The sequence below is a fragment of the Alnus glutinosa genome, chromosome 1, assembly GCF_958979055.1.
Source record: "Alnus glutinosa chromosome 1, dhAlnGlut1.1, whole genome shotgun sequence".
NCBI lineage: Eukaryota > Viridiplantae > Streptophyta > Magnoliopsida > Fagales > Betulaceae > Alnus > Alnus glutinosa.
In genome coordinates, this window is record NC_084886.1 from 6,092,020 (window position 1) to 6,119,140 (window position 27,121).

The following is a 27,121-nucleotide window of genomic DNA, read 5'->3' on the forward strand; positions in this document are numbered from 1 at the left end:
TTAAAAAAATAAAATAAAATAAAATTTTGCCCTTAATTTTGTTTTTTTTTTTTTTAGTTTTGCCCCCCTAAATTGTTTTTCTTTCAATTTAGCCCTTCCATATTTGCAAGGCTGGGCCCGCCACTGGCTCCGACCGTCCGATTGCTATCTTGTTCTCCTTTAATTGTGAGAGCCGAAGCAGAGCACCTCCAACACTGAACCTTAATGAGAAGAGGAGGAGGAGGATGAGTTTGAGTTTGCTGTTGTTTGTAGAGAGCCGGAGTACTCGTTGCCAATCTTAGCCGACGAGGTCTTCTACAATGGCCAGATCAGACCCATCTACCCGATCTTCGACCAAACACTACTTCTCAACGATCCCCATATACACTCCGATCATTCAAAGGCATCCTTGTCGACGTTTTGTCGTTCTCCTCTAAGAAAGCTCATGGTTGAAGAGTGAGAACGAGAGCAACAAGAAGAAGCACTCGAGCCCATGTCTTGCTCTTCCTCCGAAGCTGACACCCTCGGTGGGGTCCAACCTGGGACCCATTGCGTGTGGGCCCCAACAAAGCGATCATCATAATCAGCCGCATATGTTTCTTCTTCAATCGGTAGACACAAGAAGAGCCTTTCCACCGGCTCGTCCAAGAGATGGAAGCTCCGGGACCTTCTGTATCGGAGCAACAGTGACGGGAAGGACACGTCTTTGTGGCGTCCAAGGTAGCGTTGCAACAACTCGACCGTCTCCGAAGAAGCCGTATGAAACTCACTGGATCTGTCACTGTTACGGTTGCTAAAAGCTGAGGAGCACGTGAGGGTAAATTGGAAATAACATGCGAAGTGAGGCCGCAGACAAAAATTACTAATGGATCCGCCACGTTGACAAATTTAGAAACTTTATTAAAGTACATTGCAAAGTTTTAATTTTTAAACACCATAGACAAAATTAAAAAAGTTATCGAACTTTGTGAGAGTTAATTGTTTTTTCTCCTATTAAATTTCTATCTAAAATAGTTAATTAAAACATATTCATTTCACGTTAACGAAATACTTTTCAAAACTTGCATCTAATAGTTTATCTGAATTTTTTTTTTAAAAAAAAAAAAATATAATATTCTTTTGTTAATCTATTTTTATTAAAACAATATTTTTAAATATTTTTGTTCATTTTGGTTAATAACTCATTTCCACCAAATATAACATTAAAGAGGGAATTTAGTCTAGAACACTACTCTCCATCATCACCAACCCAACAGTACCTAAAATACCCAACCATCCAATCAGCACAACATCATAAAAAATCATCCAATCGGCATAAACAACAATTACCCAATCAGCATTTAGTATAGCAAGGGAAGAGAAGAGAGAAAATAGTGCAAAGCAAGAGAAATGAAATTTGTGAAGTTCAGTGCGGAGAGTAAAAAAAAGAAAGAAGGCTAAATACATTTTTTCTCCTTATTGTTTAAAGATCTTTTTTTTTTTTTTTTTTTTTTTTTTGTTCTCACTTCTTGTGGTTCATTTTGTATCGCAGATGATATCCCGCTTATGGCTAAAGATGGAGATAATACCTCCGTCCAACTTCCGCTCAAAAATTGACGGAAGTCTACATCAACACATTTAACATGTCTTGTGCCTCATTAAAAATAAAATTAGACAATAAAACAATTAAAAAACTTAAAAACTAAGAACATTAAAAAGAAACATTTGAATAAGATAAAATAAATAAAGGGATGACTCGAGCCACCCATGGCCGAAATGGGGTTGCCAAACCACCTCCACGGGCCAAACCCTAAAACAACTTTTTCTTTTTCTTTTCGGCCTTGTGGGAGTGGAACCCACCCCTCTGGGCAAACGGGGGTGGTTTCGGCCACCCCATTTTGCGAGCCACCCCCCCTTTTTTCTTATATATATATTTTAACTAGGCATAAGGACACGACTTTCTTTCTTTTTTAAAGGCCAATGAAATGGACTTTCATTAGTTTTTTGATGAATGTACCATTTTCATCTTTAGTTATAAACGAGATAGACTTTCGTCAGTTTTTTTACGAATGTACTATTTTTATCTTTAGTCATAAACGAAATACCATCTCTGATACGAAATGAACCATAGAATGCAAAAAATAAAGCCTTTCAACCATAGGAGGTCAAAAGTATTTAACCAAAAAAGAAAGAAAGAAAGAAAAATTTGGGCCAATTCTTCTGTACTGCCGACCTATCGCCATCTCAGATTGTCGTTCCTCTGTACCGTTCACAACCGCGACTCCTCCATGTCTAGAATCTAGATAGCAAGGGGAAGAAAGAGAGAGAATAGTGTAAAGCAAGAGAAAAGGTTTGTGAATATCTAGTATGGAGAGAGGGAGAGAGAAATGGGGTTTCTTTGCATTGCCAATCGATCCACCTCTTTCCCATATCACCATTCCTTTGTACCGTTCCTAACCACAACGCATTTTTTTATGGAAAGTGTGTTCTTCGTTGGAGAGAAAAAGATAAACGAAAAGAGAAAAAGGAAAAAATTTAAAGAGACTGAGACTTAAAAAAAAACATGTGATTTTTACATGTTTAAATGACACGTCATTATTATATGTGGGTTGTACAAAATTTCTAATTTTTGTCCAATTATTATAGTATGGTCTTTAATCCTAAAATTAAAACCTCCATATTTGGGGATTAAAATTCAAAGTGCAGTATCTGGTTTCTTTACCTTATTAGATCTTGTGGGTTCACCATAACAAATACAATCATATTATAGAGATCCAATTTTGTTGGTCTCGGCTGTTAAACTCAGCTGATTACTTATCTTGGCTGAAAATGCAATTAATAAAAACACAATTTTTAAAAATATAATTAAGCTTTTAACAGAATTGTGATTTAGCCTTTAAAATTACAATTGGATTTTTTTTCCTCCATATTTTCAAACCATCACTTTTTTAAACACAAATCTAAGGGTACGTTTGAAATTGCGATTTCGTAGAGAAAAAGTGCGATTTTAAACCAAATCGCAGAAAATAAACCGTTTGGAAATTGCGTTTTTAAAAAATTGCAAATTGAAAACGAAAAAAAAGTGCTTATTCAAATTGCAAGCAATGTGGTGCTTTTTTGAAAACGTAGTATTTTAAAAGGTTAACCTGCGATTTTGCCAAACGCTTAATTGCGTTTTTAAAAAATCGTTTTTTTAAATCGCACATTTTAAAATTGTTATTTTTAAATCACATTTTTTGAAATCGTAAACCCAAACGGACCCTAAATGGACTACTTATTTGCGATTTTGTTTGGAAACGCGCGTTAAACTTGCTAAATCGTCTGGTCAAATACACTCTAAGCAAACTAGAGATAAAGATTGGTGAAAAGTTTTAGCCACCAAAGCAAGTCTCTAAATGAACTTCAATTTAGAAACATGAACTTCAATTCAACTTGAGGTATTCTTTCTAGAAGTAATTAAACAGATCAAAAAGATAATTCAGAAAAGAGAGAAAAATTCTCGGAGCTATTAGCTAATAGGCTTAACAATCTGTTAATAACAATCAAAAAGATAATAATAATAGATGTGTTAATGAGAGCCAAGCTCGAGTAATGTCCTCAATGCTTGCTTTTTAACCGCCTTTCCGTACACTCCTCTTCCCAACTTCAAAGCCCTCTCCATGCCCACTGCCCCATTGTTTTTCTTCAATCCGTCAACCAAGACCTTGAGTAACCTCTCATCACTTCCCGCTACTTCCAGTACGCTATCCATCGCTGCATCGGCGGCCGGAATCCGCCGCCCCCACCTCTTCATTGACTTATCAGAACCGTAAGCCTCAGAATATGCAGACCAAAAGGATGCCCTCAAGTAGCCCTTCTCCTTCCCCCTCACCACCCATCTCCTCATACCTTCCTCTAACTTGTAGACTGCACCACCCATATCCATTCCTCTTTCAAGACCCTTCTCAATCTCTCTTATCTCTTGCGTTGCACAAATTTCCTCCTCAAACTTGCACCTCTTACAATTACACTGGAAGCCCCATGTCTTTGACATTTCCTTGCGCTTGTTGAATGGCGAAAGAGCGTCGTAATAGGTGAAAGTAATCTCTTCACCTGCCTTAACATCCCTTGAAGTATGAACCATCACATAATCCCCTACATGCAAACGCCTTGCATTAGGACTACATGAATGGTTGATGAATGAAGCCAATAGCCATAGTCCAACACCATAATAACCACTATTCTTGCCCAGAACTTTGGCTGAAACCGCATCCTCAACCAGAGAATTCACATCCAAGATGCTCAAAATTCTAGCCATATCAGGCTTCTCATTCGATTGGCCGTTCTTCTCTGCCTCAGGCCTAAAGAGACTTATGTCGGGAACCTCTAGCCCGTCCTCATCTTCGCCAGTCCACAACGTATTCATCAAATTACAGGTTCTAGGACATTTTGTGAGGGAATCGGCAACTCTATGAATAAAATTCTTCCACATGACCAACTGGGCATTCTCGCCCGAATCTTCGCTTGGCAATATACCCCTCTCCGTGGCAATCGCTTTGGTGACCAACACCAAAGTCCCGGCATCAATGTTCTTTGTTGCAAATAGGCCACGCCCACTAATCCCAGACTTCCTGATCTGCACCGCACCAATGTACTCAGCGAGTTCCGGGGGCTTTCCTCGGTACCCATTTACAACCCAATCCGAGAGATCAAAAGCTCCGGTCCTCGAAAGAAACTCGAGCTTTTTGCATTTCTCCAAATACCCATTAAGGCTTTCAGCGTTCCCACTAGCCTGAGGATCGAGCAGAGCAGCCTTGAAGCAGTCCAAAGCCATAGAGTACCTATTCAGATTTAGCAGAATCTTACCTTTGCAGAGCAGGGTCTTGAAATGGGTACTCCCAATTTTCAGTGCTTGATCACAATCTTTCAATGCTTGTGCGAATTCCCGCAGTCTGGACCGCGCTTCGGCTCGATTGGAGAGCGCTAAGCAGAGGGATCTGTGGAGCTTGGGGAGGTGATCTGGGTCTGGGTGCTGTTGGGTCTGCGAGATTTGGTCTTGGCAGAGGTTGATGAACTGACAGTAGGCAAGCACGGCCTCCTCCCATTCTTCTCTGAGGAGTAGCTCCGTGGCTTTGGATCTGAGCTGTTGCATTTGCTCTTCGGCCGTTTCAATCTGTTGCAGTCCTTCTCTCATTTTTTGGTAACGGTGGACTAGCACTGCTCTTCTTTTGTGATTGGTGAAATTTCTCCGTGGATTTTGAATTGAATTTGAGGGCTATGTAAACGGTCACATTGCTTATTCTCTTATTCTATTCTATTTTACCTTTGGCCTCACACTTTTGTTGTAACGGCAACGGCTATCTCGGCTTCTTTATCATCAATATTTACTGTTATTATCATTAAATGGGAACACGCTGGCTCCACACAAGGAAAAAAAAAAAAAAAAAAGGCTGCACTTCTCTTCTCTAACCGGATAAAAACCACTTTATGGCTGAGATTTAATTTTTCCGTTTAAACTTTAAAAATCCTCTCCATTTCATTAAAGTAAAATAAAATAAAGATGATATATTTTATGGTCAAAAAATATATATATATATATATATTGCGCATTTTATAGTGTAGTTAATGCTATGTTGGCATTTAAAATTTAATGAGGTAACAATATATACACTATTATATATGTGAAATCTAATGTGGACCATGAAATGAAGATAATTCTATTTCACAATTCTCTACATCGGTCATGATGACTAAGCACAATGTTCTAAAAGGATTAATGTCTTTTTAATATAAAATATTCATGTACAATCACAATCAAAGTAAATAAAAAGGGAATAAATTTGAAAAAAAGAAAATAAACAAACTTATCTACATCATCTCGTTACGTGTCAAAGAGTAATGTTATTCTTCTCATTAGATTTTCACACCAATCAATGTGATGTGTTTTAAGTAACTTCTCATATCAATCATTTAAAAAATTAAAAGTATAGCTATTTAAAACACGTCACATTAACTAATGTGAAACTAATATGAAAATCTAGCGTGAAAGATTAGCATTACTTCGTGTCAATTTTTTTTCTTTTAGCATTTTAGGGTCAGTCCAACGAGCATGTAGTAGCTTAGAATCTGCTCATGGTTTTAAGGAAAAAATCTAACACAAGGTATCTAGCACACATTATCTAGTCTTTCTTATACCAGACTATCAGAGACTCCAGTAGGAAGTGAAATAGCTCTGAGTCGAAAGATATCAGTAATAGAGGAAAGCGAACCCTCCCGCATTTTTCCCATTCAGTCCCACGCCTTCTCTAAGAGTATCCTGATACAAGTTTGAATTATAAGGTTATAATAAATCTGGAGAAGCCTTTTCTTGTGGAGCTATATTAATCATTTGCACTTAGGCTAGATCTATTTTTTTTTTCAGAAAACTCAAATTCTTAGAACCATGGAAAATGGGTTGCTTAGAAAAAATTCAACAGAACAGGGCTTGGGGGCATCTTAAAATTCACTATTACCATGTAAGAGTGTAAGCAGCATTTCTGATGTATTTAAACTATCAAAAGTACAAATCATCATAAATTTAGTAATTAATCATCACAGGAACATGTTAAGTACCACTCTTTAGGATCTTCTAACTTCCTGCAATTTTAAACGCTGTCCAAAACCCCACATCCATGAGCATGCATAAACCAGAATGCTGTTTTCCATGTAGAGCTGAAGAGTGATTTTCTCAAGTATGGCCAAAGTCGCTCTCCACAAATCCACTGGAAAACATCCCAAAGATACTCCAACTAGAATCAACAAACAGGATGATTGCGACACTCCTGCCACAAAGATCGACCATTTCTCAAGGCTATATGCAGATTGAAAAAACTCCCTGCAATTTTGGCAAAGCTGCCTGTAGACATTCCCAAAATGCGGGAAGAGTATCTGGGCATCAATTCTGCGATACCTCATGCAATGAAGAGAACAGGAAAGCATTATTTCCAACTGTTGTTTCATTTAAATCTGCAAAAAGTCTCACCAGTGCTATTGCTTAATGATTCAGAGGATTAGTTGAAATTCTATCAACTCATTATTTCTTCAGAAAGTACATTCCATCTCTTAGTTCCAACTTATCTTCAGATACTAGACCAGATAAGAAGCTCTGAAGCTGTTGGAGTGATTTATCATAAGGGGGATCAGCTACACAAAACATCTGCAGCAACGTGTTTAAAGTAATTTACTTGGCAATCATGCTATCTGTACCTAAATCAAATTATGGGGCAAGTTATAACAATTCTTACCTTGAGAGTATTATGCATTCGATCTAATGCCATGCTTCCAAAATTTGTGAGCATCCCCATGATAAATTTCTACAAGAAAATGCCATTTAGAGTTATACATGGAACAATATGACACTTGACAAAGTTCATCAAGATGCATAAATACATTTACATCTTCGGTTTAATCCTGATACTTGACCAAATCATTGTCCAAGGCTTGCCAAAACTGAGATGCTTACTAAATTTTCCCAAAAGCAACAAATCTAAAATCTTTTATCTCCAAGCATGCACATTTTTTTAGTGCTTTTTCCCCCCTTCTTGGGAAGTCTATTTCAAAAACTACTATTTGACAAAGTTATGATCAGCCACAGCAAAAAATGTCAAAATCTGGAAGGTTACATAACAAGAAGTCAATGCTAGAGGTTAAGGCCAGCCATTTGCTGAGTGAAGAGAGAAAGTCCTACTCACTCCTTTTCTTTTTCTTTTTCTTTTTTTGGGCACAAATAATTCTGCTTGACCTTCTTGAGTTAGAGTAGCTTTTGATTATAGTCCTTAGTCCAAAAATGAAACACCAGACCGATACTACCCTATACATGAAAGTAAATATCCTTCAAAACAGGGCCTAATGTCTGAGTACTTCCAAATTTATATGAGAGACAGGATCTGAAACACAATGGCCAAGTTTTTTAAACAACCCAACAACCCATTAGTGTGAATATTTAGAGTTCATCAAGAATGCTCTAATTCGCATCACTAACCTCATAGACAGTCATTTCCTTCCGTAGTTGATCTTCGGCAGAGACGACAGACCTCTCTCCATCCTCATCACCTGCTACAAGGTCCTCAGAACTCCCACTATTTCCACTATTCTTACTAGTTTCAATCATGCCTTCCATCAGGGTAAACACATGGTCACTAGAGTCTGCTCCAAGTGATTCTGCAAGGATTCCCTGATTACAAAAAGGAAGGTGAATGCAATTAGTTTCCTCTTGACTCCAGTCCTTGAAGATTGTGATATTAAAAAACTTAAATGAATACCAACTCTCTACCTGACTGAATTTTAGCCAGCGCTAACAAAGAAAAGACAAAAGGTTGACTTCCCAATCATACAATTCAAAATGACCACAAAGTCAATAAAGAAGATTGGAGCAATCGTAAGTATAATGAGGAAAGTTGTAAGCCAAAAAGGAAATTTTCCCAAGCCATTAAATCTGACAGTGTTTTGGCTACTTAAATCTATCGAGTGTCCAACACAAATTGATCATTCACTAATATGAGTCATTGAAATTGACAATGAGCTAGGGGTTTCCATTAAATCATTGTATGTCAAACACTACTTGATGATAAAAAAACTTTATCAGATACCTTGCTTATCCAAAAATTTATCCTCCGATTGAGTGTGTCTACAGGTATCCCAATAGCAGCTGCAAGACTTTTAGAGGTCCAACTGAAAGTGGAAAACATCAATACAGTTACGCTATTGATGATTAGCATATAATGCATTCATATAATTCACATGGTTACCTTGTTTGCTCTTGAAATTTCATAATAATTGCTGCATGTACAGGAGCCACTGTGAACTGCACTGCCCTATCTTCAAATTGCAACTCCAACTGCACATCCACGATAAAAATATGTAATGTTATCTGAGTGATTCAGGACAGGTGAGAGAAGGAGACCTACTTAGAGAGATATCTCAATATAGGGCATCAAATGGCATTTTATAAATTTCAAAGCACCTAACCTTTACTGTGCCCAGATTTTTCTTCCACAGAAGCTTACGAGGGGTTTTGATTTCATTAAACCTCTTTGCATAATCAGAGAGCAGCTTCTCAACAGGATCAGGTACATTAAGGGCCTCATCCTAACAATTTTCTTCACGTTTAGTAGAGCAATAAGAATTTGTTACAAAGAAACACTTAATTATTATGAGAACAGAAGAAATATTGATCCAAGTATGCATAGTGTTAGCAAGGGCCACAGATATAGGTATATATTACATGGTGCTTGCATTTCTCTTTTTTCATGAGAACGCAGTATACAGACACTTCATGCAGAGATGGTAGAGAAAATATGTGTAATTGCAGAGAGAATAAAAATATGCCCTCTCGTCTTAGATATCCAGCCAAGTGATGTCAACACATAACCAAGTATGCCATCATGTCTTTTCCCACTATCAATACCAATAGCAATATTGTCCAACCTACCTGGATTGTAGGCCAGAAATTTGAAGAAATTATTGTAGCATCAAGAATATCCATGGACACTGCATTTTCCCCAAGCTCAGCCCCTAAGAATCAATTCACCCAAGGTTACTTGATTTTTATTTTTTTTTGAATAAATAGATTATTAAGATACTAAGACGACATTTTGGCACCTAATGCAGGTAGCCTATAAACTGTGATAGGGTGGTGTGGATCAAGTTTGATGGGGCGTTACCCCTTTTAAAACATGTTTGTCGAGTTTTGCAACAATTTAAACCATTCAATAGATTAAGGATATCTTATGTAAGAGATAATAAATAAAAAATATTAATTATATGCTTCTTTCTGTCCAAAAGATGAACCTTATTTTTGGGCTCATACATGCTATACTAATCGCCATTTAGATTTAAGTAAGCACCAATTTAAGCAGAGTTTAAAGGTCATCCCTCCTCATAGTATGTCGATTTATTTGAATGATTTGGATTTGGAAAATATCTTGCCATGGAATGTTAAAATCGGCAAGCCCCCACCAAGCTTGACGGAATGTTGCTCTACCATAGTTTATCATAATTTTAAATTCGAAAGTTACCCGTCTGAGATGGCTGAATGGTTGCTTTTATATTGGTGTTTGTCCTCTTTGAATCTATCAGGTCATTGAGCATTATTTCGCATTTCTGCATGCTGCTCTCTCCAAAATGTATCTGCAGGATGACAGCACTAATATGAAAATTAAGGTGGGAAATTTTATCACAACAAAGGGAGCCCGTGATGTCAACTTCAACCAGAAGACCTAGTTGAACAGACTACAAGCTTCAATGAATAAACCACCTGCCTTGAGAAGTTCTAAAGTACGTATATCTGAGTCAATGTCATAATCAGATTTGTTGAGAAGCTTTTCAGCCAGCATAACACGATATTCATTGACTAGTTGGTCCTTTGAACCAATTATGCCAACAATCATCCCAAGTACATCAACCTTCCTCCGGTTCCTACTACCTTTTGATGGGTCAGCTTCGGCAGGATCAGGCTCCCAGCTGAAAAGGAACAACTCAGGGAGACATATATATCAGCAGATTAACATGGCAAGCTGAAGGGTACACTAAAATACATGTCATCCACAAACATGATAGCATAACCATACCGTAAAGCATCGATCCATGCTTGCTTCTCATCGGTGATGAAATCATCATCAACACTAGTATTCTCTTGACTTTCTTCATCTCTATTTAATTCTTCAAGAAGGCAATCTCCAGTATTTCCAGATATATTTGGATTTCCACCAGTCCCGCCAGTCCCGCCAGTAAGCATTGTAACAATACATTTTATTGTATCTTTCCTTCCCCTTAAGTAGTCTCTTATTGGTTCACCAACTGCTTCAAGAAAAACACCTGCTGGGTCTATTGTTCGTAGTGCTTTGATAGTTGAGACATATTGATGCAATATATCATTAGTTGAGGCACCAGCAGTAAGCAAACGATATCGTAGCGCTGAGATAAATGATTCAACCAGCTTAGAATGTTGTCCAGTATATTCAAGACATTGTTTTAAATCTTCAATAGCCGGAGAGCTGTAAAATATATAGAGAAGATTTAGGAAAGGAGAAATGGATCAACGAGTCACCCAAGAATATCTGATGTCAATATCATTAGTTCTAATCATGCAACAGACAGAAAATACTGCTTTAAATAGGTATGACCTATACCCTTTCAATTTGCTATCGTAATATGGCCTAGAGAAAAGAAATGAGATTCATGTTACAGCCTTTTAAAAAGACAGTGTAATAAAGTTCATAATAGCTTCTGTGGAAAATGCATTCGTGTGATATGCAGTTTTAGTCTACATCTTACGTATTAAACAATATGCACAAATTCAAGGACAAGATCAACCTTCACATACATATCCTTGCCAGCAAAATAAAACACTAAACAGGTAAGTGAAACCTAATATAAGACTCTTCATCTCTTCAAGCTACAGAGTGATTGTTCACCCACACTGCCGAATAAGAAGGTTCAAATTAATGCCCTGTAATGCATCAAAATTGAAGCTGAAATGTAAAATCCCTTTGAATCATATTTTATTCAAAGATATACTGGAATTTATTAAGAAATTCTCTATCACATAAGCAATGAGTCACAAAGTATCCCCCTCTATCAGTCCAACAAATTCTTCAATATAAACCACAATTCTTTTCTATATTTTTAAGATACAAGTATAGAGGTCAAAAACCACTATAGCTATCCCTTTTAATTCTGTAATAGGAAACAAGTGAAAAAACCAGATTAAGATCACCTGTCAGGATAATCCACAATGATCTCAAATAATTTGGCTATTCTCAAATCTTGCAATGTCTCATAAGCAAAATACTCTAGCCTCAGCTGCCATCTAACAAGTCCTTCAGAGGGTGTATCAATTCCAGGATAGCATGAAGAAGGATGTGAAGCCAAAGGTGATTTTTGACCAGATGAAGGACTATCATAACTAACAGAGTCACCAAGATAAGCAAGAAGTGCACGCAAGAACTGTAGAGGTACAGCCTGGGCAACATATCTCCGAGCATGAGGAGTCATTTATTAGTAGCATAATAATAAAACTAGAAAATAGATTGGAGGAAACAAAGAAAAGCAAAACATGGCATGAGAAACCATATTTAAGTTTACATAATCTTGCAGATGACATTGATTCTGTGCAGGAAGCACTTTTGGGCAATTACAGAAGTTCCTTTAGTCTAATCAAACTACTGCTTATGAGAAAAGGACCACTCCCTCCATCCTACAATAGATGAAAGTTTACAAACAACACATATTTTAATGACACATAGATTCTTCTTAAAACGGCCTTAGCTAGGCCAAGAAAAGTGGTTCAAATTTGAGAAAATGTGAGTTCAAATTTAAAGGTAATATGGGAAGTTCAGAGGATAAATGCTTTCATTTCGGAAGATTTCATCTACTCTGGAACAGCCCAAAAAATAAAAGACATCTATTGTAAGACGAGGGAGTAATACATTTTGTACATGTACATATGATGAGCAAGACGTAATTTATATCAAATACCCAAGCATATACTTTTGCACATGTACATATGACAAGCAATATGTAATTTATGTCAAGTACCCAAGCATATATTTAAACCAAATGAAATAACATGCCCAACTGATACCACTATAAGACTTTCAACAATTGGCCAATAACCTTCCTTACATGATCGACAAGAAACCATCTATCATATGGTGTAGATCAGTAAAAGCAAAGTCAATAACTTAAAAAGTGCATAAAATTTATTAAATCACATGTACTATGCAAATGAAAACAACTTGGATAGATAAACTATTGACAAGTTAAGACATCAATAGTTTTAATAATTGCTTTGTCGGGGGGCGGGGAGATAAGGTTACACAAAGACAACAATATAACCTGTATCCATCGTTTAATGGACTCCAGAACAGAACTCCTGTAATCATCACCAGCCAGATTATGTACTTTAGCCTGCCATGCATACAGGAATATTTAGATGAGACCCAAAGGTGAGTTACATATAAGAAAAAAATAAAGAAGTGAGCAGATACTTGAAAAGAGACTGTACAATAGGATATTGGGAAGAAAAAAAAGAAGGAAAAGAGACAATGCGGAGGTGAACAAAAATAAGCTGGACATGTATGACCAAAATAAAACACATACTCACCTTTAGAAGCAGAAAGATAACAGAAGCATAGGCATCTTCAGTCACAGACGTAAATCCAAGATTTCTGAGATCACGAACAACCTTCCCAATGTTCTTCACCAATTTATTGTTCTCTGAGAACCTGACTTGGTGATAGCATTCATCAATATCCATTTCACCAGTTCGGTAGGCAAGTTTGCTTTTTTCATCTAAATCCATGTCATCTTTTTCTTGAGATTCACTGTCACCATTAAGCTCTCCAGCCATGATTGTACTTAACTCCTCCAACCTTCCCTTAAAATACCAGTGGAGTATCTCTAAGAACATTTGCAGAGTTTAAAAGAAATGGAAGTTACTGCCAGGGCATTGTTAGACGAAAAGAGGGGCAAAATAAAAGCAGATATGCATGGAGTGATAAAGCTGATACACAACATAAAGCTTCTAAGAAAGACTTCCAGCCTAGATAATCAATTATTTTTTTGATAAGCAATTCATTTCATAAAAAAGCGCAGAGGGGCGCAACCCAAGTACACGGAAAGTATACAAGAAAAAAACCAATAAGCAGAAAAAAACCACAAATCAAGAAACTCTAATAAATTAGAAAAACAAGAACAGTTGTAAGCATCCATCCAAATAAAAGGAGTTTTGAACACAATGGTTTTTAACTTCGTCACAATGCTCTCACAATCTTCGAAGTTTCAAGCATTGCATTCTCTCCAAATGCTTCATGTTAAGCACCGAGTAATCAACTTCCACACTTCTATAATGCAGTGGCTTTTAAACTGACCTCTTCAACAAGCCAACAACTCTACCACTCGCTGGCCATAACCCACTCAATCCCAAGAAGGCAGAAAACCAATACAGAGCATTGTTTTACTCATACATCACCCCTAGTCTCGTGTGACCTGTACTGAATGGTGGAGAACTGAGCGGTGGCAAATATATAAAAAATACACCTGGAAGAACAATCCAAGACATAGTGAATCAAGACAACAAGGAAGGCTGCCCAACTGCATCTAGTTTCTTGATGAGTTCAGCTACACTGGTATTTCCAGAAAGTACCAGTGCCGTTCTGATATTGGTACACAAATGAACAAGGGAGGGTGGAACAAAAAGAACTTAGAATGAAAAATCTGATGGGCTTCATCTAGTAATGTGGATCCCCAAAGAACATAGATATTAGACGCTTCTTAAAGCCTCTCCATTTCAATTATATTGCTCATGGGTACACAACGCTTTGGAAAGAAAAGCGTGATGCACATTTTCTTTCTTAGGTTTCTTACATATTTTTTTTGCAGGGCGACGGGGGAGCTGTGGTTGTGAGGGAACTCCAGAAGTAACAAAATAATTTAGATGGAGGATCATAAATCACGCTCTCAGCTTATTTTGCTCTGTACTAAGCCATCAAATAGACTGTCTACATTTATTATGGATACTGAGATGCAGAGATCAAAGCAATACCCAACCCACTAGACATGACCCAAAGAACTTTTGGAGTTTGGACTCATAAGAAGTGAATCCATAGCATGCATCACCCCAACTTTCAGTCTATATCACATGCAAAACAAACAAATAACAATCATTGAAAACTCAGCAAAAGCTCTAAGCTCAAGCACACTAGGAATAAGGAATTGGTCATATATTATATACCTGAAAAATGCCGAGGAAGGGTCGCCATAAGCACCGAAGACACGAGTAATTGGTACGTAGAGAAGAGACGGGCTCTCTCCGATGTCTGATCCCTGTAGGAGGGCAAAGCGTGAACCAACGACAACAAACAGTTCTCCTTGTATAGCTTTTCCAAGCATATGTCTTCCAGAGCTTTGCACAATACCTGCTCCACTTCACCCTCGCGTGTCTGCATATATCAATAATTCCAATTAATCAACTAATTAATTAATTAATTAAAATGGAGTAATGCTGGAGAGAGTTCAAGCTCACTTTACATAGGAGTGCGACATTACTGTAAGCATCAAAATGCCGCCAAAATTTTGACGCTCCGTTTTTCTCAAAAGTTTCCTGCAAAACTTGGAATACAGAGAGACTCATCCCTAATCTGAAGCGTGAATAACAAAAAGCAATTCACAAATCAATTTTCAATTGACATCCAGACAGTACCTCCAGTGCTCGAAGAAAGTGGTCTCGGACGAGAGAGCGGAGGCCGTGCTTGCAGAGGCCATGGACGTGATCGACGAATTCGGGGTCCACGGAGAGGTCTCCGGTACCGTTGAGGAGGGCCTCGGTGGCCGCACAGAAGCCATTGTAGCTCCCGACGATCTCTTGGATCGAATCGTCACTGAGAGTGTCCAGAATCCCTAGGTTACGCACTAATGAAGTCGCTTCCTCCTCCGTCGCCATCACTGTCTCACACTCCTTTTGAACAAGCCTTTGGGTTTGCCGCCAGTGGTTGAGATTGAAAGGCGAAGGGAAGGTCCTGCGGTGCAATGCTCACAGTCACCGCGCACTCGGTTTCCACTCTTATTGTATTTTCAGTATGAATTTGTGAAAGAGATCTACTCCAGCCTTTAGGCTGTGGAGTTTTGTTCCCCCGGTTATCCCGGTGGTGGCTGTTTTTCCCCTAGCCTCTAGAGGCTATGGTGGCTTGTTTTGTTGTGTTGGTTTTTTCTTCCTTTTCTTTTGTCAAGCAGTAAAGCCAAAAGCACGATGCTCAGCGCGGGGAAATGGCGGAGTTTAGTGTCTTCTTGCGGTGGTTTGGCCTGCTTTTCAAGGTTTTTTCTCGATTTTTTGGAGCTAGTCTACTCAACACCGGTGTTTTTCTCAAGACACGCGCCCCTTAGCCTCGTTTTCCGTTGCCGTCTGCTCCCGCTGCCGGAAGCACGTGTCATGTCATTCGTCGGAGACCGGTGCTTGGCCTGCACGCGCCAGAGAGGCTTTTGCCCTTTGGTGCGCGTGAAGGCCACGCTCCACCAATTTCTGGCCGTGCTCGTTGGGGATGGGTGCTTCGGTGGCGGATCTACGGCTGGATGTAGCTGGGGATGGCGCGTGCTTCCCACGCGCCGCCGTCTCCGGTGGATTCCGCCCCTGTCTCTTCTGCTAGTTACTGTGTTTTTTGGTCTTTTCTGCATTGTGTTGTTGTGGATTTTCTTGTTTCTATGTACAGTCTGGCTATGTATTACTCAAATTTTATTAGAATTTTTGTTGGCTGGATGCTAGATCGGCCCTCTTTTATTTGAGTGTAAGCGTTAATGTAAGAAAGGCCAAAATGTAATTCTAATAGGATTTGTAGTTTCTGTATAGTCAGCTGTTTTTTAAGTCAGATCCTTCTGGCTTAGAGTGTAAGGAGGTCATGTCCCTTTATTTCTCATGTTGTATGATTTGAAGCTTTTATAATAGCACATGCTATTTGTTCGAAAAAAAAAAAAAAAAAAAAATTGTGAAAGAGATGATATTGTAACTTTGTTTTCATGATCAATAAATAAATAAGAAATACTGATGTCAGAAAGTTAATCTTTAGTGAAGGAAAATTTGATATATATATATATATATATGAAGATGACATGCAGCTGCTTCATCACGAACAAAGTTGTTAGGTCAAAATGTGACCATATTGTTGCGCTGACAGATTCCTTAGCACTAGTAGTTGATGCTCTATAAGAATGCTAGCAGCAGACAACCAACAATTTTCTCTAATTTAGGGAACCAAACTACCATTTTTTTTTTCTCTATATAAAAACACCTCACAACAACTTCTTTTTATCTTTCCCTATATATTAAAATAATATTTTTTACCTTTTATTTTTATTATTTTAAGAAACCTATCTCAGCCTCTTTTCCACGCGTCACTTTCTCAATCTCACCATTCTCTCTCGCCAACCCATCAACCCACGATGCAGCTTCTGTTCATGGCGTGCAGAGGGGAGGAAACCCGCTGCCTCACCAACAAAAACTTCCTCAAAGCCGACGAGGATACTTGCCGCCTCCTCATCGTCCTCGCTAGCAAGCCCACTCAAAATTGAGGCTACGTCTTCTTCTCTGAGGTCCAGTTCATCCTGGAAGCAGACCTTAAAGCCATCGACGGCCTTTGGAGATAGCATAGCAACAAAAAGTGCAGGTATAGCGTGCAGAAGAGAGAGGGAAATTTTGCAAGACCCAATGATCAAATCAATTGTCTTGCAACCAACAACTTCATTGGATCGGTTTGAGCTTTGTTTCGGTTCTTTGCGTTACGGATCTGCATCGGTAGCCTCTGGCGGTTCTGGTTTCGCTTTGGCACTAACTCTGGTTTAGCTTCTGGTTCTAGTTGGGAAGGAAAGACGATGGAAAGAAATGAGGACGGGTGAAGTGATTCAAAGGACGAGTGAAGGAGAGAGAATCAGATAGAGAGGTTTTTTTTTAATTAAAATATTGTATTGGGTAGCTACAGTGCTACCAAATGTATTGGGAAGCACTGTAGCTTCTTAAGGAGGACCCTCTAAAATAGGATAACTGCTGTGGCTTGAATTTTTGTGACTTTTTTTAAATTTTCCCTATTTTAGGGAACAGAACTACTTATAGGGCATCTGCTACTAGTGCTATAAGTAGTTATATTTCTTAAAATATGAAAAATTTGAAAAAAGTCACAAAAAGTCAAGCCACAATAGTTACTCAATTTTAGCGGCGTCGATTGCCGAGGCCAAGCACAGAGCCACTTTGATCTGCGTGTTTGGATACTGCTCCGTGAAGAGCGCGTCGGCCAGGGGCTTCAGGTTGAGAGAGAGAGAGAGAGAGAGAGAGGGGAGAAGAGCCATAAGAGAGCGGTAGAGACAAATGGAGAGAAAGAAGAAACTAGAAAGACGGAGAAGAGAGAGAGAGAGAGAGAGAGAGAGAGAGAGAGAGAGAGCAAACAGTTTTTTGGAATTAAAAAAAATAATCTATTAAAAGTAAAAAAAAATATTATTTTAATGATGTAAGGAAGATTAAGGGAATCAATTGTAATGTGTTTTTTTTTTTTTTTATAGGGAAAGAAAAAGTGATTTGGTTCTCTAAATTAAAAAAAATGGTTGGGTATCTGCTGCTAGTACTCTTAGATAACATGGTCCGAATGTGACCATATTACCACTTTTAACTTTAAGCGGAGAGAATTCCATAGATTGCCTTTTTTTTTTATTTTGGTACTATACATTTGAATAGAGGTAGCCAAATCCTTTTGGCTCTTTTGTTCATTTATTTGTCCACAGGGATGGATTTAGGGGGGCAGTATAGGTCGTACCCCCTCTCAATTCTAAAAAAGAAAAAAAATTAGGTAAAAGAAATTATAAGGTAAAAAATAAAAATTTAACGTATTGGCCCATAAAAGCTTTTGTCTTCAACCCTACTTGTCGGTTTTCTATATATTAATTTGGCCATCCAAAAATACAACACCAGGCTTCACGATTGTAAAGACTAAAGAGAGTGTACAAATAACCTCACCTTTTATTGATTTATCATTTTCCAAGTTATATCTTCAATTAATTTTTTTTTTTAATTATTATTGATTTAAGTACAAGAAGCAATGAAACCAACCCGTGACAAAGAAGAGTAACTTAATCACAGCTTTTCAATACGACTTAAACCTTTTATTTTTTATTTTTTTTCCTATATATATATAAAACGACTTAAAACTTGAATAAATAATGAGATGATAAATATGTTAATAGTGAAGTAATAAATATTGATATTAATTTAAAAATAATAATTAAAATTGGAAGAAAATATACATAATGATTAGAACAAAAATGTATATATGTTAAGAAAAGATTGTAGCAATATTGCTTATGGTTAGAGTAATGTTTCGGAATTTGGGAGGCAAAAGAGGCTGCACAATGAAAACCTTGAGAAAGAGGTACCACCAGCTTAATTTACCGCCCACAGATTCTATATATGCTTTTAACGAAGAAGGGTGACACATTGACATTCTTCTGGCTGTGTTCCAATATAAAATTCATCGATCATTTTGAAATTTGTTTGTGAAAAAGACGACAAAGCCAAAGCGACAATCACGAGAGTGTCGTTTAGTACCAAATAAATCAGTCTCTCTCTCTCTCCCTCTCCCTCTCCGTGTTGTGTGCCATGAACGATGAGACCAAGCGAAGTTAAGCGAGCCAACACGAAGATATTGCTGACGTCACTCCCAGCCATGGTGGCGGAGACGACGACGTTCCCGATAGACCTGACTAAGACCAGGCTTCAGATCCACGGCGAGTCTTCGGCGGGGCGGACCAACGCGTTCCGGGTGGCCTCTGAGATTGTGCGTGAGCAAGGCCCAGTGGGGCTCTACAAGGGCCTGTCCCCAGCTATTCTCAGGCACCTCTTCTACACGCCCATCCGGATCGTCGGCTACGAGCACCTGATCAGAAACGTCTTCTGCGCTGATGCTGGCTCCCTTTCGCTCTCCGGCAAGGCTCTCATCGACGGTTTCTCCGGATTCGTCGCTCAGGTAAGAGCCCCTCTCGTTTGTCTTTTCGATTTATAGGGTTTTCTGTTTAATTTTTGTTGCTCTTTAATTATTAGTTTTGTATAGAATTAGTTCATAATTGAGAGGCAAGTGTAGCCGATTGACTAGTGATATTTTCCCAATTCCAACACAAGACATAAAATTGGTAAAGTCTTACCGTGAAGAAGTTGCCCACTACTTCAGAAATGTAGAAAGAAATAGGTATTGTCTTGAACAAAGCCTTGTCTAAAATTGTCAATGAAGAAGAACTCAAAACCGAACAGTTTTGCTCAACAGTGTAAATTGTTATGGGCCGCCGAAGCTGATTGCATGAGGGGCTTTGATACTGGTAAAGAAGCAGGTCTTTGTTACGTTGGTTTCCTATTTTGAAAACCCTAACTTGAGAAGAAAAGATATTTAACGTGAAAATTAAAGGCAGGCCAATTCGAGGAAACCTGCACCTCTTTGATAAGAGTAACTTGCTGGAAACTGTGCAATTGATTGTCTTTTATTCTTGAGGGACTTCTTTTATAGCTTACAAATTAATGAGAAGCGCAAACTAAGATAGCAAATCTCAAGTTATCATATAAAATAACTTATTGATCCTAATCAAATAAGATAACTAATTACAAGCCTATTGACCTGCCACTCAAGGGATGTATACAAGCCGAGCTTGGGTGAGTGCATGTCCAAGCTCGGCTCATTAAAATTTATCGCGGCTTGAGCTAATTTATCACGAGCTCGAGCTCATAACGAGTTTTAAAAATTAAGTTCAGCTCGGCTCGCAAAAAAAAAATACCGATCTTTTGTAGTAAAATGATCAAGTTTCCACTAGTTCCTAATTTTTATAGTTTACATTACTATGAATTGTATACTTATGAGTTAGAATTTAGGAATTATGTGATATTATATGACTATAATTTATAGTTATAGCATTATAGGCTTATATATATATATACACACACTTAATTATATCACATATGAATCTTTATATCATATTACATAATTTACATGATTAGAGCATACTTAGTCACTAGTCATACAAAATAAGTGTTGTCTTGTTGATATAAATGATGAATCATATGTTTATTACATAATTTACATTATATAATGAAAATACACTATGCCATATCAGTATATCATCTAAATTCTAAGATTTAGTATCATATAAATGAGCGAGCTGAAATTTATACTGGTTTGTATCGTTTAATAATCGAGTATAGTTTCATGTCTACGAAGGGTTCATTTAATAACCGAGCTTTATTGAGCCAAGCCCGAGTGAGCTCACAGATAGCTTTGCGTCGTTTACACACTGCTACCACCTTTGTGAGCAAAGAATGGGATGAGGGTAAGACAATAGATGTGTTGAAGTCTTCAACGTACAAGCAATGGCCGAGCATGCTAGTGTGTAACATTGATAACAAGGATAACAACAATCTTTTGGAAGTCCTCTTTGCCCATGCACATTGAAGTAGAGTCCATGTTGCTTCTAATTCTGAACCAAAGTTCCACAGTCCTCTGCCTTACGGTTTTCTCTGCCCCCTTATCCTGTTGTAACATTCCTCCTCCCTTTAAAAGGCCCTTGTCCTCAAGGGCGAAGGAGGGAAAGCGGAGCTGGAAGTCAGCAGAGTTGTCCTAAGTAGCTTCAGCTGGGGACAAAGCCTTGCCAATGGACCAATATCTCCTGCTGGTTTTTCTTGTTTCGGTGATCCGAAATAGCTTGAGGTGTTGGTACTAAAGAGTTATCCATGATATCCAGGGGAGGAAGTGTAGTTTGCACGACAACTCTTGTGCCTAGCTTGTTTCTTAAGGAGAGGCACATGAAATATAGCTCCAACCTACATGCAACTTGGTCGATCTTCTGAAAATTTTTATAGGGTCCATAAAAACATGGAGCAAGTTTCAGATTTTTTCTAACATCAAGGGAGGAGTCAAGGACCGCTGGTATGGTTGTAGACGTAAGTAGACCCAATCGCCCACCTGAAACTGTGCTTATCACAAACTAACTTCATGCGATTTTGGGCTTCATGTAAATGCTCCCTAACATCTTGCAACACTATCTCTTTGGATAAGAGTTTGCTCCACAAATTCCAAATTGTTGGTATCAGGAACAAAGGCAAGCAGTGTGGGTGGTTCACATCCCTCAAAAGGTGTTTTTCCCGTTGAAGTATTTGTTGTAACAGTAATTTTAGGATCCTAAAGAAGCAGAAAAGAAAGAATAAAAATAACCCAATCACATATGACATATCGAGATTTAACGTGGTTCGACTTAATAAGCATACAACCACATGCAAAGACGATCAAGAGGAAATTCAATATCAAAAGATGGAACACAAAGAGTAGTAGGGAGAAAACCACAAAAAATCCAAAGCCTCAATATACCCAATTCTTACTTTCACACAAAAGAGAGAACTCCATTTTTTTCTTAATGCTCGTGCGGCACTGCAACATTGTGAGGTGAAGTGAGACTCTCTTTCTTGATGTGTATTCACGCTGTGCAACACTCCTTTTGTAAGGAGCAAAGTCGGTTGTCAATTCTACAAATCAATTAGTAATAGAATTGGATATCAGCTACAACAAAGGACTCCACGTCGGCGTCGGCTAGTAAAGAAATCCAATTTGTGTGAGAACTCCAAAAACAATTTGTAGTAGTAGAAAAATCTGGACCCACGTGACTTAAATTAAATTAAATTTAGTACCATTCAAACAGAATAACTCATGCCAAAATGTACTTGTGAATGCCGGGTCCCGGTCGCAAACTATGGAATATGGCATCCCATGCAACCGAAAGATTTTCTGAAAGAAAACGTGAGCAATGGTGTAAGCTGTTTAGGGGTGGTTGATGGGAGTAAATTGACCATATTTGGAAAAACAGTCTACCACTACCAAGATGGTGGTTCTACCTCTTGCCTTTTGGGAGACCATCAATAAAGCCCATTGAGATATCAACCCAAATTTGGGAGGGAATTGGCCAGAGCTGCAAAAGCCCAGCTGGACGTGTAGTTTCTGCCTTATGCTTTTGGCAAATATCATATTGCTTAATAAAAATTTTGACGTGAGAGCTCATAGCTGCCAAATAAAACACAACCCTTATTAGGTGTAAGGTCTTTTGGTACTTGGTAGTGTTCACGAGTGCTTGAATAGAATTCTTCAATAACAGGGGAGATGAGAGAGAAGTTTTTCTTGAGGTTCATATGGTCCTTGAAGAAGAGCAGGCCCTATCGATAGCCCCAAGGACCTACAACCTCTCCATCTTGAATTTTCTTTGACCAGTTCTTGCAATTCGGGTGAGCCTTACACCTTTTCTTGTATTGGTTCCAGCCAATGATGTAGGGTTGTTTGCCTTGGGGGTTTTTGTGGTTTTCTCAGGGCCTTAAGGTTGGGTTGTTTTGTGGGCTTCTTCTTGTTGGGTCGGTGGTAAGGTTTTTGCTTCTTATATACTCCGTGTGTACTAGGGGGCGTCTTACGCTGTTTTTTTAATAAAATTGCAATTACTTATCCAAAAAAAAAAATGAGGTACTGGCTGGGAAATAGCTAGTAAGTCCCCACTTTCATGCCTTCGAGAAAGGGCATCCACGGCTGAGTTATCGCACCCCTTTTTACATTCTATGATCAAGTCATAACCAACCACCTTTTATATATATATATATATAAGTTATAAATTTTATATATATAAAAAAAAAAGCGTAAGGCGCCTCCACGTACACAGGAAGTATACACAAGAACAAACAAAATTGCCCACAAAAAAAACTGCCCACAAGAAGAAACCCAAATAAACCCTCAATCCTAAGACCCTCAAACCCAAAACTTACATGGAGCATACACGCTACAACACGTGAGCATTGTCTTTCCCTCGCCAAGAAGACACGCTTGCATCGTCGTAGTTAATAGAGCTATTTAGATTCAACACCTCCCTCCTACCTTTGTTCTTTGGACGCGCAAACTTTACAATCCGAAGAAAGTCCTCTTCAATGGCATCCAGAAACTCCAAGGAGGGATCCTTGACCTCCTCACCATTCAACACCCCATCCTTGTCATCGGCGGGAATGTCTGAGGAGCTACAACGCAAATAGGAGGGAGAAACAAATGTCACTACAGACAAGTAGGATCATCCACAAAACCCTCATGATTATTGACTTGCGCCGAAGAAACCTCCGATAGCTGCTGAGGATGAGGGATTGCTGGAGAAGAACATCCCCGAGACCTAGAGGGCCTTGGCTTCAAAAAATCCCGTTGGAGAAAACCCACATCAACACTCGTCGTGATTTGGGTCTTCTTAAAAGACTGCGACCTGAGAATCTCGTCAAGCGGAAGGACCAGACCATCATCATCAGGATTTGTCGGAGAGGACTTAATAATTGGAAAAACTTGGGGCTTCCTCGCAAATTGCAGCCTATGCACCACATCCAATGGAGGGACCACATCCATCCGAGAATCCTTATTGTCACCCGAAGAAACCTCCCCTGAATGAAAAGCACCAAAAGTAACAGACCCAATCACGGAACTTACAGTAGCTGGAGAAGACCACACCAACTTGGCTGAATCTTGCACAAGCAACAAGACGGAACTGGGTTGAGGTGCCAAAAAATCAGGATCAGTGCTCACCGGGTCGAGCCCATCTCGGTGAATCTTCGAAAAAACCTCAGAGCCAACCTCTGGCAACCCCATCACCGAGCCTGCCACCATAGATAAAATGCAAGCACCCCTTGAACCTGAGGAAAAAGCATTGCTCACCGGGTCAGACCCAAAGCCTTTCTCCATCAAGACCTCCGGTGAAGAAATCTCATCAGCGGCTACGCGGGCTCCTTCCTAATCCGAAGGACCACGCCCAGGACCTTTGGACTGAAGAGAAGACTTGCAAACTAGTTTGAGCTGGAGTTACCAACCACTTCTGCTGTACATCAGTGGAGATGATTTGGTTGCCACAAATGCTTCGAGCTCTTTTGGTCTGTCCACACAATAAATCGGTTCCCTAATAAGTATGGCTGCCATTTTTTTTATGGAAGAAACAAGAGCAATCATTTCCTTCTCATATGTCTAGAGTGCTAAATTTCTTCCATGCAAAGCTTGGCTGAAGTAAGCTATTGGTAGTTGTTCTTGTATCAAAATAGTCCCCACCCCTGAACCGGATGCATCACATTCTACCACAAAAGTCTCATAGAAATCCGGTAGACTCAAATTGAGGGCTTGAGTCATTACTTGTTTGAGCTGTGCATGAAAGCTTGTTCCGCAAGAGAAGACCAAATGAAAGAATGCTTCTTCAGGATTTGGGTTAAATGGTGATCTATTATACCATAATGTTGTACAATCTTACGATGGTATGTGGTTAATCTTGCTTAATTTGGGTTAATCCTCCTTCAGGATTTGAGGAGGTGTGCCGAGCTCAATCTTGCTTGATTGGTATTCGAGGAGCCCACCTCAGCCTCCATGTGATCTTAACATTGATCCGACATCGTTCGCTCTTACACCAATTCGTTATAGGCCATCGAAGCTGATTGTTTGAGGGGCTTTGAGACTGGTAAAGAAGCAGGGTCTCTTACATTGGTTTCCTATTTTGGAAACCCTAAGTTAAGAAAGAGAAGATAATTAAGGTTAAAATTAAAGGTAGGTTAATTCCTGGACCTTATTGACAAGATTAACTTGTTGGAAAATTTTCAATTGATTGTCTTTTATTCTGGAGGGACTTCTTTTATAGCATACAAATGATAAGAGCAAACTAAGATGGCAAATCCTAAGGTATCACAGAAAATAACTTATTAATCCTAATTTAATAAGTTATTAAGCCTAACGATAATCTTTTGGAAGTCCTCTTCGCCCATGCAGATTGAAGTAGAGTCCATGCTGCTTCTAATTCTGACCCAAAGTTCCCACAGTCCTCCGCCTTACGGTTTCCTTTGCGCCATTATCCTGTTGTAACATAAACTCTCTAAAGCTGTGAGTGACTAATGGTTTAGAAAGAAAGTGTGTATGATGGACACCCTTTGGAGGAGCTATAATGGACTATCTAAATCACTGTAGGAGTGACAAGAATCTGTTTTGTGAGAGAAATATGAAGAAATGTCAGATTAACTTTGAGGGAAATCGGCCCAACAAGTTTGGAATCCATGTCGAGTGGGATTGAGGCCTCATGGATTCTCCCCTTGGAAGAGCACTTTCGACAATATACTCTTCTTAATGTTTGCATTAACTTCTAGAAAAATGTTCTACTTCCCAAATTTTTTTCACCAAAAGTAGTTTCTAAATGATGTGTCACCATCCTAATGAGATGATGACACATTTTTCAAAATAGTAGATCTCTTCCATGATTGACACATTATTTGAGAATGAACTTTTGGGAAAAATTTTTTCTAAGTGTAGCACTTCTCGTATTTTATTGACAGAGTTGGTTTCTAGGTTTCTCTGTTGCATACTGATCTTTGAGTGCTCCAACTAGGCATTACATCTTACAATATAGTTGATGTTCGTGGAGCTCTTTTTTTTAGAATGATGAAGAATCATCCTGCATTCCTTTGACTTCAAGAGGAAAATCTAAAACCATTCATTTGTTCCATGGAGGATGTCAACTGGATAAAAATTTAGAAGTGGGGGCATTATGCTCTTCAATCTTTTTTCCTGTTACAGAATATAAGAAACTTCTTTAACCCTCCAAATGAATGTACTCCTGTTGAAGCACTGGCTCGGAAAATGATTATCTGCGTCCTCATTTATTGAGGCTCCTTAAATCCACTGTTTCTATTTCATATCTGGTCACTAGGCCTAGGATTTTAGGCATCTTCAGTCTACAACAGGTTTATCGCTAAATGATGACCATGTCATGTCATGTCTGGATGAACAAATTTATGTCATGGTAGCAAAATGACGTTATACTGCAACAGATATTGGTTTAACAAGGAAAAATCCGTGTTGATTTTTTTTTTCAATATTTCCATTAGTAGTGCAGGTAGTGGCAAGCCTTGCCGATCTGGTTAAGGTGAGGATGCAAGCAGATGGCCGGATGGTGAGCCAAGGTCTCCAACCTAGATACTCAGGGCCCTTTGATGCTTTAAACAAGATTGTGCGCATGGAGGGCTTTGGAGGACTTTGGAAAGTAGTTTTTCCAAATGTACAGAGAGCATTTTTGGTGAATATGGGAGAATTAGCATGCTATGATCATGCAAAACGTTTTTGTTATTCAAAACCAGATAGCTCAAGATAATATCTATGCCCACACGTTAGCTTCTATTATGTCAGGTCTTTTGGCAACTGCTTTGAGTTGTCCAGCTGATGTAGTAAAGACAAGAATGATGAACCAGGCGGCAGACAAGGAAGGGAAGATTAAGTATAGCAGCTCTTCTGATTGTCTGATGAAGACAGTTAGATTTGAAGGATTAAGAGCACTATGGAAGGGGTTCTTTCCGACATGGGCTAGGCTTGGTCCGTGGCAATTCGTTTTCTGGGCCTCTTATGAGAAATTCCGATAAATTGCAGGTCTCTCTTCCTTCTGATAAATTATTTGGTCGGGACTACTTAACCTTGCAACTTTTTTTACTGTAGCTACTGATGGCAACCTTTAGACTTTGCCAAAGTGAACAAAGGCGAGGCAATTCAAATTCTGCAGGTGAAAAACGTGTTCTTAAACAAAATTGTTGAAAGTGTTATTCTGTCTTGGA

At 38.8% G+C, this 27,121-nt stretch overlaps 3 protein-coding genes across 7 annotated transcripts; 1 reads left to right on the top strand and 2 right to left on the bottom strand.

The window, feature by feature from the left end:
• Nucleotides 1-3,327: 3,327 nt before the first annotated feature.
• Nucleotides 3,328-5,454, bottom strand: LOC133858515 (methyltransferase FGSG_00040-like). The gene has a single exon (XM_062293989.1). The coding sequence runs from the start codon at nt 5,129-5,131 to the stop codon at nt 3,527-3,529; it is 1,605 nt and encodes a 534-aa protein (XP_062149973.1). The 5' UTR covers nt 5,132-5,454; the 3' UTR covers nt 3,328-3,526.
• A 977-nt stretch (nt 5,455-6,431) lies between these two features.
• Nucleotides 6,432-15,729, bottom strand: LOC133868818 (anaphase-promoting complex subunit 2). 5 transcript variants are annotated; one of them, XM_062305850.1, is made up of 16 exons: nt 15,179-15,729; nt 15,002-15,079; nt 14,711-14,918; nt 13,082-13,354; nt 12,814-12,885; nt 11,693-11,937; nt 10,545-10,970; nt 10,236-10,437; nt 9,993-10,104; nt 9,407-9,489; nt 8,944-9,063; nt 8,724-8,812; nt 8,565-8,646; nt 7,958-8,149; nt 7,221-7,289; nt 6,432-7,132 (listed from the first exon to the last, which is right to left on the bottom strand). In XM_062305850.1, exons 1-16 carry the CDS (start codon nt 15,319-15,321, stop codon nt 7,010-7,012), a joined length of 2,517 nt encoding a protein of 838 aa, XP_062161834.1. In that variant the 5' UTR covers nt 15,322-15,729; the 3' UTR covers nt 6,432-7,009. The 5 variants fall into 5 exon arrangements, with proteins under 5 accessions (XP_062161834.1, XP_062161842.1, XP_062161829.1 ...); XM_062305858.1 differs by having other exon boundaries at nt 13,082-13,349; nt 15,007-15,079; nt 15,179-15,238; XM_062305845.1 differs by having other exon boundaries at nt 6,433-7,132; nt 13,082-13,377; nt 15,007-15,079; nt 15,179-15,727.
• A 3,346-nt stretch (nt 15,730-19,075) lies between these two features.
• Nucleotides 19,076-27,094, top strand: LOC133868847 (mitochondrial uncoupling protein 3). The gene is given in 3 exon segments (XM_062305866.1): nt 19,076-19,475; nt 26,413-26,634; nt 26,636-27,094. Coding segments are annotated over 3 exon segments (903 nt in total). The 5' UTR covers nt 19,076-19,115; the 3' UTR covers nt 26,957-27,094.
• The last annotated feature ends 27 nt before the right edge of the window (nt 27,095-27,121 follow it).

Excerpts from the sequence above, each read along its gene's own strand:
- LOC133858515 (XM_062293989.1), bottom strand. The coding sequence starts at position 5,131 with ATGAGAGAAGGACTGCAACAGATTGAAACGGCCGAAGAGCAAATGCAA.
- LOC133868818 (XM_062305838.1), bottom strand. The coding sequence starts at position 15,418 with ATGGCGACGGAGGAGGAAGCGACTTCATTAGTGCGTAACCTAGGGATT. Across the intron at positions 15,080-15,178 it reads ACTTTCTTCGAGCACTGGAG|GAAACTTTTGAGAAAAACGG; the intron begins GTACTGTCTGGA and ends CAAGTTTTGCAG. Across the intron at positions 7,290-7,957 it reads AGGAAATGACTGTCTATGAG|AAATTTATCATGGGGATGCT; the intron begins GTTAGTGATGCG and ends ATTTTCTTGTAG.